Genomic DNA, 15,880 nt, shown 5'->3' on the forward strand with positions numbered 1-15,880 from the left:
TTGACTGTGACACTTGTCGGACTTTCTTTTGAAGACCATAGTAGTTTTGAGTAGTGGTCCAGTATTTTTGTAGAATGTCCCTCAAATGAGTTTATGTGATGTAGAGTAGACTAAGGTTATAGGATTTGGGGAGGAAGACCACATAATGAAGTGCCCCTTGTATCACATTATACCAAGGGCACATGCTATCAGTATGACTTATTAGTGACACTTTTAACATTAATTACCTGCCAGAGTTAATGTTTGTCAAGTTTTTTCACTTTAAAAGTTATTTTCTCTATCCGTAATACTCTGTTCTTTGAAAGCAAGACACTAAAGCTGATACTCAAAGGGTATGAAATTACACTCCACCTTTGGAGGGGAAAGATATACAAAAATGATTTGGAATTCTTGTGTATGGGGGATGCGCCTCCTCATTTATTTGTTTATTCAATCATTCATTTGTATTAGCATGGACTCATGGACATTTATACTTTGGATTATGATTCAGTGCTATGTTAACTGTTTTTCGACCCAATGTGTTCCAGGTTTGGAGACTGGGAGATCATCAGGTTGGTTCTATGTCCCTTCAACATATCCTTATCATTGTTTCTGGAGCATTTCATTACTTTCTGGTTCTACAAGATGCTCCAGGCTCATCTTGTTTATTCCCTGCCCCAGTCCTATAATCAGCCATTTCTCCCAGGAACTGTGATTCATTTTACTAGAAATGTTATTCAAAAACATGGATCTGGGTATTCGATGTGCTTGCTGCTTTCAGAGTGTCACTCATTGTTTGCGCTCTCAATAGAAAACTAGGAAATACAATTTTAATGACTAAATTGAATGATTAAAGAATTTTTAAGAATGAACCACTTTGATTTTTATTTAATACTATCAAAAGAAAACACTGTGTGTATTTATGAGCAGTTTCCTATTCTGTGAAATATCTATTTTTGCTATTTGTCCATCTGTCTTCCAAGATCTTTGCTTATTCCCTTCTGGCCTGGATACAATAAAGATAGTCATCATTTAACTCCCATAACTTTAGAGAATATTTTCTCTCAGCCTGTACTGTTTTTATTGCTACTTTTACCCTTAGCCTTCTCAAGTTATTTTTAAGACAAGATCTCTTCACTAATGCTGATCATGCTTTTGTGACTCTACCAAAAAAGGAAACAAAAATGATGGTGGTGGTGATGTCACCCAAGAAAGACAGTTTCCTATACTTAAAAAAAAAAAAAAAATTACAGATATTTGTAAAATACTGTCATAGGTTTTCAAATACTAATAAAACTTTGGCCTTTAAAACAGTATTTCAAAAATAAACAAGAGTATCTCTAAGAGTCTTTTTGCATTATATACAATGAGCATACTATAATCACCTTAAAAACAAAACTTGGAACAACAAACGGTTTGTTAAATTCTGAATATTTGACTTACAAGTCCTGACTCTAGGATAATTGTGAGCCAAAAGAAACCGCTCAACCCAGTTTTCCATATTCTGTAGAACCCAGCTGTGTGCCAGTTTGTTTCGGGGTGTCTGCACTGCCAACCAATCCAGACACTGAGAAGGATTGTATTCAATCACCTACAAGTAAAATGACAAGAACAGAATGTAAGTCTAAGTGCGTGAGCAGTTACTCTTTCAAACTGACTTTTGGTATACACATTAGACACTTGAAAGCTAAAACAGTTTCCTGAAAACTAGAACCTGAAAGAAGTTTCACACCCATGTTTTTTTCTCCCATTTTTAAAGCAATTTATTTTTATTAACAGGAATATGTTCAAAAAGTTTTTCTCAATAGTTTACAAAATCAAATTATATTAACCAAGGATTCTAGCAAAGGACCAATAAGAGAAACCCAATGACTTTTAGGTCTTAAGTTTACAAACTTATTTAAAACTGTTTTCAGGGCTTTCTTGGTGGTACAGTGGACGGGAATCCGCCTGATAGTGCAGATGACACAGGTTCAATCCCTGGTCCAGGAAGATCACACATGCCACAGAGCAATTAAGCCTTTGCAGCACAACTACTGACACTTTGTGCTCTAGAGCCTGGGAGCTGCAACTGCTGAGCTCACATGCTGCAACTACCGAAGTCCAGATGTTCTAGAGTCTATGCTCAGCAACAAGAGAAGCCACCGCAGTGAGAAGCCCTCACATCACAACTAGAGAGTAGCCCCTGCTTGCCACAACTAGAGAAAAGCCTGTGCAGCAACAAGAACCCAGCATAGATAAAAACAAATGAACAAAATTAAAAATTTTTAAAGTATACATTAAAGTGCTTTAATTCCTTGAAGTTTCCATCTTTACTTTTCTTATTGTTTGACCAATCTGCTACTATAATTGAGAATGAAAACTAGCTCAGTATACTGCTGGAAAGATTTTCTTCATGGAAATCTAGAGGTTGGAAAATTATGGATTGCAGGACAAATTCTGTGGTTTGCTTGTTTTTGAGTTTGTATTGGAACATAGCCATGCCCACTCATTTATATTTTGTCTATGGCTGATTTTATGGTAAAACAGCAGTTGAGTGGTTGACAGAGACCATATGGCCCACAAAACCTAAAATATTTACTATCTGGCCTATCAAGAGAAAAAGTCCACCAAGCCCCTAGACCAGCGAGAGGGCATTTCCAACACTCAGTAAGAAATTCTGTAACCTCAGCAGTAATTCTAGAAGAAAGGTAGTGTTTGGTGCTTTCTCTGTATTTTCTATCAACTACTGAAAGCAGCTAGTTTTTATTTCTAGGGCTTCTACCACTTCATGGAATCTTTGAGAGCAGGGGAATGGGAATGAGAACCTCATATGGACTAAAGGTTGTTTATGATTCTACAAGAAAGTCTTTAAACATCTGAGACACTAACTAGCCAGAAACTCTTCTTCCTTTAGATCTTCTGACTAAAAGCCATCTTTTCTTCTCTTGACCTGTGACTTACTAAAACCATTTTGAGTTACCCAAGCAAGAAGAAACTAGTACTTAAAATGGCAGCGATTGTATTAGAAAAATAAATACTAAAACATCTACAAGACTTACCTCCCATATCCTCTGCAGAATGTAAGATGCAAAGGGAGGCATTCCTGGAGGTCCACCGGCAAACTCCATTAGCATAGTCAACAATTTAAAGAAAGGATTGGCTGCCTATAAGACACATACATGACTGCGTATTTAGATCTGGTGAATCACTTACTTTTGCTAGAAAACAAATATAACTCTTCCACACAGATCACATTTAAATCTGCTGTATTAGGTTAGAGAGATTAGTACTCATACATATGAACCTGAACTATCATAAATCTGCAGGATGAGCTCAGGATACAGTGTCAACTGTGCAGCAGCCACATGTAACAGAAAATATAGTTTTCTGGATGTCAATTTAGGGGGAAAAAAAACTCTAGTTAATGAGACAGCCATGTTTATAGAAAAGTTTAGATTAAAAGTTTCCTGTAGCAACTTTTGCTTGCTGAGGTAGAATTCATATTAATATTTGAAATGTATTCTCAAAATAGCTATAACATTTTCATTTTTAAAAAGATACATATTTATCCACCTAAGCAGAATTTTAGTTAGTTCACTTTCTTCCAAGGTACAATATGACATATGCTTCAAACCAAACAACTTTAAAGCTTAGTACCTAGGTGACACACTGATATGTTCAAATTATATGTTAATTTAACTGGGAAAATGACATTTGTGATAAGACATGAAGAGGTAATTCAATTTATTCAAGTTTTAAAATAGGTTACTATATTATGGGGAAGCCTTGACAAACTTTTCCTCAAGAACAGTTAGAAAGGTTCATCTGAAAGCATGGTCAGTGCTCACAGTAATTTGAAAAACATGAATTAACAAATGTCTACATACCTCAGGAGTCAATTTTGCTATTGATGTGAAAAGCATAGATACAATCTAAAACAAAAAAAAAGTGGGGGGAGGAGAATTTCAGAATATTCTTCCAAAAATTACCAAAAAACTTTTGACTGTTTCTCAGTACTTACATGTTCTGCAAGTCGATTATTGTATCGACAAAGGCTGAAAATCAGATTACAAGTTTGTCTTATATTGATGCCATCACGAATATGTTGAAACAAGAAGGGAAATCCCTGTCAAAAGCAAAAGTTGTTCATTTAAGAATTGTTTTGTTATTTTTGGGATTATCAAGTGGTCTAAATATTAAGAAGGTATTACCTTTCCTCCTGTTAATGCCGCCATGTCAGTCTGTGACAGTGTCAAATGCCTGAAAGAAAACATTAGTGGAAATAAGTTTTTCTTTCCTCTATACTAATTTAGAGCCATTTGAGTCATGATACATAACAACATTGTTGATTCAGTTACAAGTATACCAAGACACCATCATAAAATGATTTTTGAACTTTCTATTAGACTTGTTCATTAGACACCTTTTGGACAATTTTTTAAAATTCCAAGATTTATATATAGAAGTCCAAATCTACTTTATTTCCGTTTAATTAACTCAATATGTTCATGCACTAAGATGGATTTAATTTAGAGAGCTTTTCTGACACGAGGACCTTTAAAACAAAGCAAACTTTGAAGAAATAAAGAATTTCACTTTCAAGTTTAAAATTACTGCATATTTCTTCAACTTAGTAAATAAAATTTCAAACACATGCAAAAATAGTGTAAGCATCCCAACAGTCAAATTACCAACTCATGGTCAGTGTTGTTTCATTTGTACCTAGTACTTAATCAATTTGAACTATTCTGAAACAACTCAGATATTGTATCACTGAGCCCATAAATCAATATATATCTCAAACATAAACTTCAGAAATGTAACACTACCATTATTCACACCTAAATTAAAATTCCTTATTATCATACAAGATCCAGTCAATGTACAATTTCCTCAAGTTTCTTAAAAAAAAAAAAGTTATAATCTGTTTGAATCAGGATCCAAATAAAGTCCTCTGTTGCCATTGGTTGAAATGTCTTTTAAATCTCTTTTAGACAACTGGTTTCCCCTCCGATTTTGTTTTTATCTTGCAATTTAATCTGCTGAAGAGTAGGTGGTTTGTCGTGTAGAATTTCCCACATTTCCATCTTGCTGATTATATCCTCACTGTGTTGTTTTAACATATTCCTCTGTCCCCATATTTCCTGTAAACTGGTAGTTAAACCCAGAAACTTGATCAGATCTAGTTTTGACTTTTTAATTAAGAATACCTTGTAAGCGGTGGTATGAACTTTCATCACAAGGCACAATGAAAAGTTGTCCCTCTTTTTCTAATGTTTTCAGCCCACAATGATCAATTTCCAGATCCATTATTTCATTTGGGATACAAAATACTAGTATCCCAATTCCAGCACTACTTGCTCATTTATTAGCTCAAATACCTCTATGACGACGAGCATGTCTCATTTACAATCTGGTTGCCATGAAGTATAATTCTTGCAGGTAAGATAAACACTTGATACTGTTCCTTTATTAATATGCTTTCAAAATTATCATTTGGTTTCTTAATATACTCCGAAGGTTGCCAATGATTTTTAAAATTTTGTTTTTAGGTATCATTATGAACTCATGGATGTAAACATCCATGACATGTTTTAGTCCACTTGCAGTTACTTCTTGTTATTATTGATGTTCAAGTTGTCCAGTCTGTGACCAAAGATACCTCAAGTTGACTCTTGAGACGTTTTAACATGACCCCAGCAGTCTTTGATAGCCTCCCTGCTTTTCAAAATGACAAAATGTTCAAGGCTTCCCATTCATTTCTTGCCCAAAACCTGGAACTGGCCATTTTCCTAAGGGACCTTCATTTTTTTCAGTGGTAAATAATATCTAGATGCCAGTGGCACTCATTGATTTTGGGTTGGACAGAGTTTCTAGACATTTTCAGAAAATGGGAGATACATAATACATTTTTTGTTTGCTTAAGACAAAATATACCATGAACTTTACTGATACTGCCAAATTCAAATTTAGTGTTGAAGAAGTCAAATAAACATTCTACAATTTTATATTGATATTTCTCCTCTTTTCTTTTTCTGAAAATCTTGGTTTCTAATGATGTTAACAATTATCTATTTACTTTATTCAATAACATAGTTTCAGAACAATAATTCTAGTTATATTAATACTAACAATATAATTAGCAAAACACTTTTAAGATAATTTTACAATTTTTCTTTGTCTTTCAGGTACATACCACTAAAAATTACAGTTAAATCAATGTGTTCTAAAGTCACTTTAATTAATTCTTCTCCAATGTTTATGTCACCAACTCAATATACAGTTAGTTTCATTTATTTCAGTCTGCTTTTGATTTTTAGGGACTGCATTTTATTAAGTTTGTAATCATATAAAACATTCACATGATTCCAAAAATAAATCTAAAAAACAAAACAATGTACTACATTCAAAGAAGTCAAACTTCCATTCCTGTCCCCTCCAGTCTGTTTTCTCCTCCCCACAACCACTGGAAACTTGTTTTTAAAGTGTATTTTTAAAAACTTAGTCTTCAATTAAAAAAAAAAACAAAAACACCTCAATTCTTGTCATTTGCAGTACTTATGTTCTATATGGAGATGCAAACACTGAATTAGTGAACACCAAATCACTGCTTATAGGGAAAACACACAGTTTGTTCCTGTGAACCTCAGGGTCATAACATTTTCATTGATAAATCAATATGTTACCTTGTGTCATATGTGTGCTTCTGTTTCAAGACACCTGATTTAATGTTGACCATTAGCACATTCTTGAACTTTGGAACAAACTAGATAGCACTTGGCACTATGTTTGGGACCATTTTTAAACAGCCAAATGACCAAATAAAGAGCATAAATGTGAAAAATGTGGCACATACTGCAAAAAAGTTTGTTTACAATATGAGAACTGAAACAAGAAGGCATAGTGTCACGACATCTGACCTCAGCTGGGGAAGTGTGTTGTCACATCAACTCCAAATTTTTGGTACATTCTGTAATCCACAAATGAATATAAAAGCTTCACAAGTATTGATTTGAGGATTACAAATAAATTTTAGTTAAGTAGGCAAATTTGCAAATTGGAGATCCATGTATAATGAGGCTTGGTTGTGCATGCACACATGCACAAACAAATGCACACGCGCACACAGAAACGAACGTGCACGCACGCGCGTGCGCACGCACACACACACACTTTCACTCATTTTGTCTCTCTCAGCCTCCCCTGTCTTAAAAAGTATCATACTGTAGGGGATTTTTTGGCAGTCCAATGGTTAGGACTCGGGGATCCTGCAAGCCAAACCATGCGGCCCCCAAAAAAAAAAAAAGAAAATAGTATTCTATAGATACTTTTGTCCACCTTCATTTTTTTCACCTTAGTAATATCTATCCTGAAGATCTCTTCATGGTAATATACAGATTCCATATTCTTCTTTTTTCTGCAATGGAGTACTCTTATAGAGGGAATGCTGTTTCTTCAACTAGTCCCATCTTTGTGGACATTTTCAGTCTTTTGCTGTTTATAAACATTGCTTCAATAAATATACATCTTTCTGTATTTTGGGAACAGAATCCCAGAAGTGGGGTTGCTAGGTTAAAAGATGAATGCACATATAATTTTGCTAGATATTTTACTGTATATTTCTTCAATGTATATTTCTAACATGACTCAGAGGCAAAGTAAAAGTTTGGTACAAAGGACTGAAATACTTATGCTACAAGAGTTGATGAATCATGTTATTATTTAAAAAGAATTAAGTAACAAAGCCACTGAATTAAGAATGATAAAACAATTATGTAAAAAGAATAAAACCAAACATGCTTTAAGCATTTTGAATGTTGAAACATTTCACCTTTCTGAGCGAGACTGTTCAACCAAAAGAGCAACTAAAGCTATCATTTTTTCAAGGGCAGCTGGCCTGTATTTCTCTTCTGCCAGAGAGAGTATATCTTCCTCCTCCTCCTCCTCTTCTCCTTCTTCCTCTGACAACACTTCAACTTGAGGCTAGAACATAAACACAATTCATTTTTAATATATTCGTTTTTTAACATTAGGTTGACAGCAAATAGCTTGATTATTTTATACAACAATGCAGGGTAGACAGTGGCAGGAACATGCATCATGAAAAATAACATTCAAAGGCCTAACTCTAACTTTAAAAATCTAAATGACACTCAGGACAATTTTAGATTTAACAGGCAGAGCTGTAAAGAACAATAATTCCCAATACTGTGAGTATTTACCTTACCTAAAGAGATAAATTCTTTAATAATAACTTTTTCTTATAGGTAAGTTCTTTGAAAGATAAATCAGGATCAAAGTTCATATGAATTGGAAAAAAAAAGTATTTAATAAAAATGTCAGTCACACAAATAAAGGAATCTATATTTGCAATTTTCAGAAAATCCAAACAGTAGGTATGTCAAAGAGATATTCATCAGAAGTTTGAAATGCAATACTGAACAAGTAACCACCTAGGCTGGAATTAGATAATAACAGTATATATCTGGAGAACCATGACCGCATAGTGGCTAATAGTTTTGTTCAAGAGTCTAATCAAGGATCAAATGCTAACTCACTGTTATCTAAAATAAGTTAACTTCTTTATGCCTCAAGTTGCCCATCTATAAAATGGAGATAACAATAGTACTTACCTCTTAGGGTTGCAACAAGAATTTAATAAGATAGAACATACAGAGCATTCAGTCCAATATGGTCATTACAAACAATATACAATTGATAAAATACTTTCAATATTATAAACAGACTAGCTACCTGAATTTTTGGAAGACATACAAATTTAATACAGCAAAGGGCTTTAAAAATACGGTCAGAAAAAACATTCACCAAAACACAATATGCTGACAGGAAACTAAAGCAGGTGGTGGTCATTTTGCTACATTTATTGGTTTTGATCCTGGGCCATACCAGTGAAATGTATTACTTGATTGTTTCTTCTCTCACTAGATCCATTAAAAATATCAACCAAACAGACTCCTAATATCATTTAATATCAGGGCTGCTGCTGCTGCTCCTGCTAAGTCGCTTCAGTCGTGTCCGACTCTGTGTGACCCCATAAATGGCAGCCCACTAGGCTCCTCTCTCCCAGGGATTTTCCAGGCAAGAATGAATACTGGAGTGGGTTGCCATTTCCTTCTCCAATGCATGAAAGTGAAAAGTGAAAGTGAAGTTGCTCAGTCGTGTCCGACTCTTAGTGACCCCACAGACTGCAGCCTACCAGGCTTCTCCATCCATGGGATTTTCCAGGCAAGAATACTGGAGTGGGCTGCCATTGCCTTCTCCTAATATCAGGGCTAGACAGGACTTAAAAGGAAATCTATTATCTTTCCATGGTGCAACTTGAAACCATGGCCTCTAAATATCCCTGATATGAGGCAGAACTGTACTTACATTTTCAGGCCCTTTGGTTCCCATGTAAAAATGTACCATTGTAGATATGGCTTGCAATGAAAGCAAAAACTGGCTCTAAAAATAAAAATATTGATTTAAAAATATAAACACAATTATGTTTTAAATACCAAAAATAAGTATATAATACCAAAAATAAACAAGATACAGTCTCACCTCTTCTTCACCCATTTTGGCAAATTCATAAAGGAAAGCAAAATATTCTGTAAGATGTTTACTGTGAGGCTTTACACCGTGTTCCATAATTAATAACAGAGTTCTCACAAATCGAGTGACACACGAACGACCACCTATATCTTCTACTGAAGCATCCATATCATCAGACCTGAAAACATAATTTTATGTATCTTAGAGAAACTATGAAGTCTGGGGATAGATATTCTGGGAGGAGAAATATTAAAATCTGAATTTATCATCTTTATAATTATGAATACCACCAATGATAGCAATACAAACAGTTGGATTCTAGTTCTCTCTCACTGAAATCAAAACAAAAAGACAAGTCAAAGTTCCCTGTAGAGGATTTCGAAAATGCAATTAAACAAAAATAAAACAAAAATTTTCCTCCTTGATTTATATTATTATAGACTTTTTAAAACAGGAGAACCTAAATATTTCAGTGCGGATATTTAAAAATACTTTGTAAGCAGGTAATCAAAAAGCTTAAAATGTTCAGTTCAAAAGGTATACTTCTTACCCATCTTCCATCCCTGGTTGTAGATAGAGATGAGCGTGCACAGGTCTAAGTCTCTGAATTACATGGATACACAAACGCTGAAACATCTAAAAGTGAAAAGATATGACAATGTAAGAGACAAGTCATGTCAGGTAACAAAGATACTGAAAAATGAACATGATCAAAAATTCTGTTGCTCATTTATATTTTTCTCACAGATTATCTTTTGACATTCTAAAGCTTTCCTGGAGTCTCCACTACAGACTGAGGACAAAAGGTAGAGTTAGCTTGAAAAGCAATATTCCGTTTTATAATGGAAAAAGCAACAATAAACTATAGGTATTGGTAGTAGAGATTGCTAACTACAAAGTTTCATGAAACCTTCTTCACTAGTGGAGATACAGAAGAAACCTGGCATCCATTTCTTTCATAAAAGTGGAGTGGGGAAGGGTATCTGCTTATCAGAACCTCAATGACCAAGAGAAAACAATTTAAGTTTATCAAAAAAAATATGAATTACAAATGTCTGAGGTGAGACTTCCTTGGTGGTCCAGTAGTAAGAATAAACCTTCCAATGCAGGGGACACAGGTTCGATCCCTTGTTGGGGAACTAAGACTCTATATGCTGCCGGGATACTGAGCCGGCACGCCACAACTAGAGAAGCCCCGTGTGCTGCAACAAACAGCCAGTGCAGCTAAAAAAAAGTCTAAGAATTCGCTAAATAAGATATACAAATAGCCAATAAGCATATGAAAAGATGTTCAATATCATTATTTCCAAAGGAAATACAAACCAAACCATGATATACTACTTCACACCCATTAGGATGGCTAAAATCAAGATGATAACAAATGCTGAAGAAGATGTAGCAAAACTGGAACCTTCATAGATTGCTGTTGGGAATGTAAACAGGTGCAGACATCATGATAAAAAATCTGACAATTTCTAAAAATGTCAAACATAGTGACCATACAACCCAGCAATTCACTTCTATGTATATATCCAAAAAAACTGAAAACATATGTCCACACAAATATCTATACACGAATGTTCACAGCAGTGTTATTCAAACTAGCAAAGAAGTGGAAACATCACAAATGTTCATCAACTGCTGAACAGAGAAACAAAATCTCATATATGGAATATTATTATGCAGTAAGAAGAAATAAATTACGGATATAAGCCACAACATGCCAGTCACAAAAAAACACATACTGTGTGATTTTCTTCAAGTGAAATGGTGAAAATAGGCAAATCCATAGAGATAGAAAGTAGATGAATGGTGGCCAGGGGCTGAAGAGAAGGAACAGGATAAAATGGAAGTGACTGCTCATATGTATGGGATTTCTTTTCAGGGTATTATAAAATTACAGACAGATAATAGTTGCATGTTTGGGAACAGGACTAAAAACCACTAAATTTTACACATCAAAAAGTTTTATAAGAATTATATATCAAGAATAACTTAAAGTAGCATCTTTCAGATTAAATTTTTGGTTTTGTATCATAAGTGGATATATGTGTTTTTTCTTTCTTGTTAATTTTTCCATTGGTTTAAGAAAAATAAATTGATTCATGTGATAGTTCAGAATCTGTCACAGAAATAAGTTATATACTATTCATTTAACTTCAAGGCTATTACCGTACCCTACCATGGTTAGAGCATCTAAGGAACTGAAAAAGTATCAGTACAATTCACATATCACACATCGATCCTGTGATCTCCAGAGTACAATACGCATAACTGAGAAAACAGGCAGTTATAGCTATCTTCCCATAACCAGGAAATGTGAATTATTTTAATCACTTGAATGGAATGATAGCTGATTTGCCAAGAGGCTGGTGAAAATAAAAGCAAAGTGACTTTTGTGGTAAGAGGTCAATCTTTTCAATGCTTTCATTGAATTAAATGAATTAAATGGGTTAAAGTATATTCATGGGCAAATTCAGAGTAATCAACTTGAAAACTACTACTTTTTCAAAGAAAATTTTTCTTACCTGTCTCACAATTTGATTAGGGCACTTAATTAGTATCTGCATTGGCCACCAATCATCATCAGCCATGCGGTCCAAAAACCACTGTAAGAAAATCATGTGATTTTTAATATTCAACCAATAATTGGGGATAAACATTACACAAGGATTTTAATTTTAACTGAAATTTGAATTATTTTAAGTTCTCACCAAAACAGATTCTTCGATAGAAAGTCTAAAATCTAAAATGCCTAAAGTCATAATCAAAGGCTTCTCAATACAGAATTCCATGGATGCCATTTATATTAGTGTACAACCCACATGATAACAACTGGCAGTGCTTAACAAAGTGGAATGTTATTTTTCTCTTAGACTTCTTAAATGTCACACTGTAGAATCTTTTGCTCCTATTAAATAAGATAGGATCTGAGTATGATTCACTTTTCCTGTTTAAAACCAATTTATGTCTCTTGATAACAAAAAACATTTTACACTTACTTAGCTTAGACAATTTCCCATTAATTTCAAGATATCTCTTAATCACATATTTAACTCCTTTACTGAACTGTACTGCTCATTAATGCATACATATAATTGCTGACAACTGTAGAGAATTTTAACTCCTTGAGTTCCAGAAGAAAATCCTTAGTGAAAAAACTAAAGTGACAACTTTATTTAAAAACAACAAAAACAAAACAAATTTATGACCTAATATAGCTTCTCCATCTACCAGTTTCTTAAAAATCATGAAGAAGAAGGGGAATAGAGGAGTATGTCAAAGAACACACAAAAGATGCTGTCGGTCAAAACCAGCATGTGGAAAATCCTGCAGAACAAATGACAAAGTGGTACGGAGGGGGGAAAAAAGGTAACTACAGCTGCTCTTTGGTATGGAGTCCCAGCATATACAAAAATCTGCAAATACTCAAGTCCCATAGCTGACCCTCTGTATCTGAGATTCCTCTGCATTCTCAGACTTAACCAACCACAGATTGTACAGTACTGTACATATCTACTGAAAAAAATCTACGTATGAGAGGACAAACAGTTCAAACCCCTGTTGTCCACAGGTCAACTATATTAATAGGTGAAAAAAGATTTATAAGACAAAAGCAAAATGTGGAAAGGATCTTGTTTGAATCCTAATTCAAACAAACCAACTGAAAAAAACTCAAACTCTCTCTAAAAACCTATATGAAAAAAATCTTCAACTAATCTCATTGTACACTATGCTGCTGTCTCCCATTTCTGGACATTTATAAGACTTGCATTCCTAGTAAGATACATACCACTTTGTAAGACCATAAAAATGATAAACAATAGTAAGATGACAATATGGCTAAGTGATTATTACCAGTGTGCATATTATCCTAAGGGATATGTTACTCTTATAAGGCAATTCTGGAAAAGATAAAATAGGACATAAATTGATCTACTGGGATAGATTTTCCTATTTTCCTCAGGGGGTAAGGGATCTACTATTTTCCTCAGGGGGTAAGGGAGATATGTATTTTTTAGTATTTTCTAGTAACATGCAAAAGTAGTTAAGAAATATCTGGTACAGTCTTAAATCTTCTATACTTTTTCCTTCTGATACATGACAGGGAGAACACAAGAACTTTTAAATAACTTAAAAATCAATTATTTATTCAGTGTAATGAAGCTGATACACAATTATAAATTTCTCTTGGCTATCAAGTAATTTTAGGAATAACTGACACTGGGCTCTCTATGATTTATAATAGATAAAATAATTTTGCTGTAGCATCTTAAGAATAAAAGAAAACAAGAAACTGAATCTTAAGCTATGCATTGTTTTGTTGAATTATTCACCTCACCTCACAAGCTGCTTGACTATTATTAAATTGCTTGGTCAACAGTTCAATCCACTGAAGCATTGTGGGCTAAAAAAGAAAAAGAAGTCACTGGAGGTTTTAAGAGCTATCTGATAAATGACATAAATAGCACAAAAGTTTAAAAAATAAAATATGCACCTTTTCTTTTGAATGAATAAAGGTCTCTAGGACAAACGAAGTGCTTAACTGCAAGAAAAGACAAAGTTAAGCAAAAAAGATTTAATTATTTTAAAGTCATCAATTTTGAAGAAATTTTCTAAGGTTATACATATATTACCTTTGCTGTCATTAAAGACACAGCTTTAGGATCTGGTAATGTACTGGGAATACAACTACACAACTGCCACATAAACCTAGAATTTGAAAATAATAGGTTAAAATTCTCACGAAGTAAGATTTTTTAAAAATGTGTAACAAAAGATCTCTTATTAAAATCTACCAAACTTACCCAAAATATGTATGTTCAAAAATGTTTTTGTCTTGAAGAAACTGCATGTTATCATGCCAAATCCACTGAAGAAAAAAATGTTAACATGAGGTATCAGAAAGCATGTTTCATGACACTTTACCAATATTTTTATTAGACAGACTAAGACTTGCTCTAGAACCAAAACAAAACAAATACATGCATTTAAAATTTATGTTGACTTTTTCTAGGTAAATGGAATATGGAAGTAGTCACTAAACCTGATCCAATTTTTCATTACTTATCTGGCTAACTCAAGCCCCACACTGTTTTTATTCTAAATTTATGAAAAATTTTAAAGTATGAACTCTGAAATTCCACCTGTCTGAAGAGAAAACATATAATAAACAAAACACAGGAAAATGATGGTAGGCTGGTATTTTTATAAAGGTTTATGTTTAAAAATTGGAAAACAGTTATTCAGGTTCACCGATCTAATGAGAGGTAATTTCTTTGTTTATAATAATCATGAAAAATTATTTCTGACATCTGTCCTATAGAATTGCTTTGCTGACTTTATTTTTTGTGTCCTTTCCCTCTCTGAATACCCTAAATATGTTCTAAGTCATTGACAGTCGGTTCCATAAAATTATTTTTATCTGGAATAAATTTATGTTTTGATTATTATTAAGTTTTACTTATTTTTGGCTGTGCTGGGGTCTTCATCGCTGCATATGGGCTTTCTCTAATTGCAGACAGTGGGACTATTCTTCCTTGGGATACACAGGCTTCTCATTGTGGTAGATTCTCTTGTTGTAGAGCACAGGCTCTAGGGCAAGGGCTCAGTAGTTATGGTGCCCGATTTAACTGCTCTGTGGCATGTGGGATCTTCCTGGACCAGATCAAATCCGTGTCCCTTGCACTGGCAGGCGGGTTCTTAACCACTCTACCACCACAGGGAGGTCCCCTATGTTCTGATTATAGGTATTACTCTCTTCATCCCTCTGAAGATTTGAAACCACCTCTACCTGCCTTCCCTATCCATGACTCTAGTCCAGAATCAGGTCTTAAAATCACTAATTAGGGCTCCTGCTCCATATTATCAATATTTGAAAAAATCACAGACCTGATTTGGCCTGCTTCAGAGTTCTTGTTCCTCTAGGATTTCCAACCACAGCAGCTTTCTTATAGCCCCGGGGAGAGACTGACAGCATTTACCTATCCCAATTCAGTGCCTTTTCACAGCAATAGAGCCCCATTCCAAGCTTCCTGCTTTTAGCCACAAGCTCAGCTCCTGTGTTATAATTTTTGTCACCCTTTACTCCACCAGAACTTAACTCTCAACCACTACTGCTTTGGTCTTAGAGCCTGGTAGACCCTGGAGAAGGCAATGGCACCCCACTCCAGTACTCTTGCCTGGAAAATCCCATGGATGGAGGAGCCTAGTAGGCTGCAGTCCGTGGGGTCACTAAGAGTTGGACACGACTGAGCGACTTCACTTTCACTTTTCACTTTCATGTATTGGAGAAGGAAATGGCAACCCACTCCAGTGTTCTTGCCTGGAGAATCCCAGGGACGGGGGAGCCTGGTGGGCTGCC

The 15,880-nt window shown here is 34.6% G+C and overlaps 1 protein-coding gene across 1 annotated transcript in view; it reads right to left on the reverse strand.

The window, feature by feature from the left end:
- USP34 (ubiquitin specific peptidase 34) overlaps positions 1 to 15,880 on the reverse strand; it is a 241,399-nt gene that overhangs the window by 25,209 nt on the left and 200,310 nt on the right. The window contains 14 exon segments of the mRNA XM_010863267.1: positions 1,423 to 1,570; positions 3,021 to 3,125; positions 3,849 to 3,893; positions 3,983 to 4,087; positions 4,173 to 4,221; positions 7,793 to 7,944; positions 9,352 to 9,426; positions 9,526 to 9,694; positions 10,067 to 10,152; positions 12,045 to 12,125; positions 13,859 to 13,924; positions 14,015 to 14,062; positions 14,154 to 14,229; positions 14,325 to 14,389. Coding sequence (XP_010861569.1) covers positions 1,423 to 1,570; positions 3,021 to 3,125; positions 3,849 to 3,893; positions 3,983 to 4,087; positions 4,173 to 4,221; positions 7,793 to 7,944; positions 9,352 to 9,426; positions 9,526 to 9,694; positions 10,067 to 10,152; positions 12,045 to 12,125; positions 13,859 to 13,924; positions 14,015 to 14,062; positions 14,154 to 14,229; positions 14,325 to 14,389 — 1,270 coding nt within the window.

This window comes from Bison bison, unplaced genomic scaffold (genome assembly GCF_000754665.1).
Source record: "Bison bison bison isolate TAMUID 2011002044 unplaced genomic scaffold, Bison_UMD1.0 scf7180017864489, whole genome shotgun sequence".
Taxonomy (NCBI): Eukaryota; Metazoa; Chordata; class Mammalia; order Artiodactyla; family Bovidae; genus Bison; species Bison bison.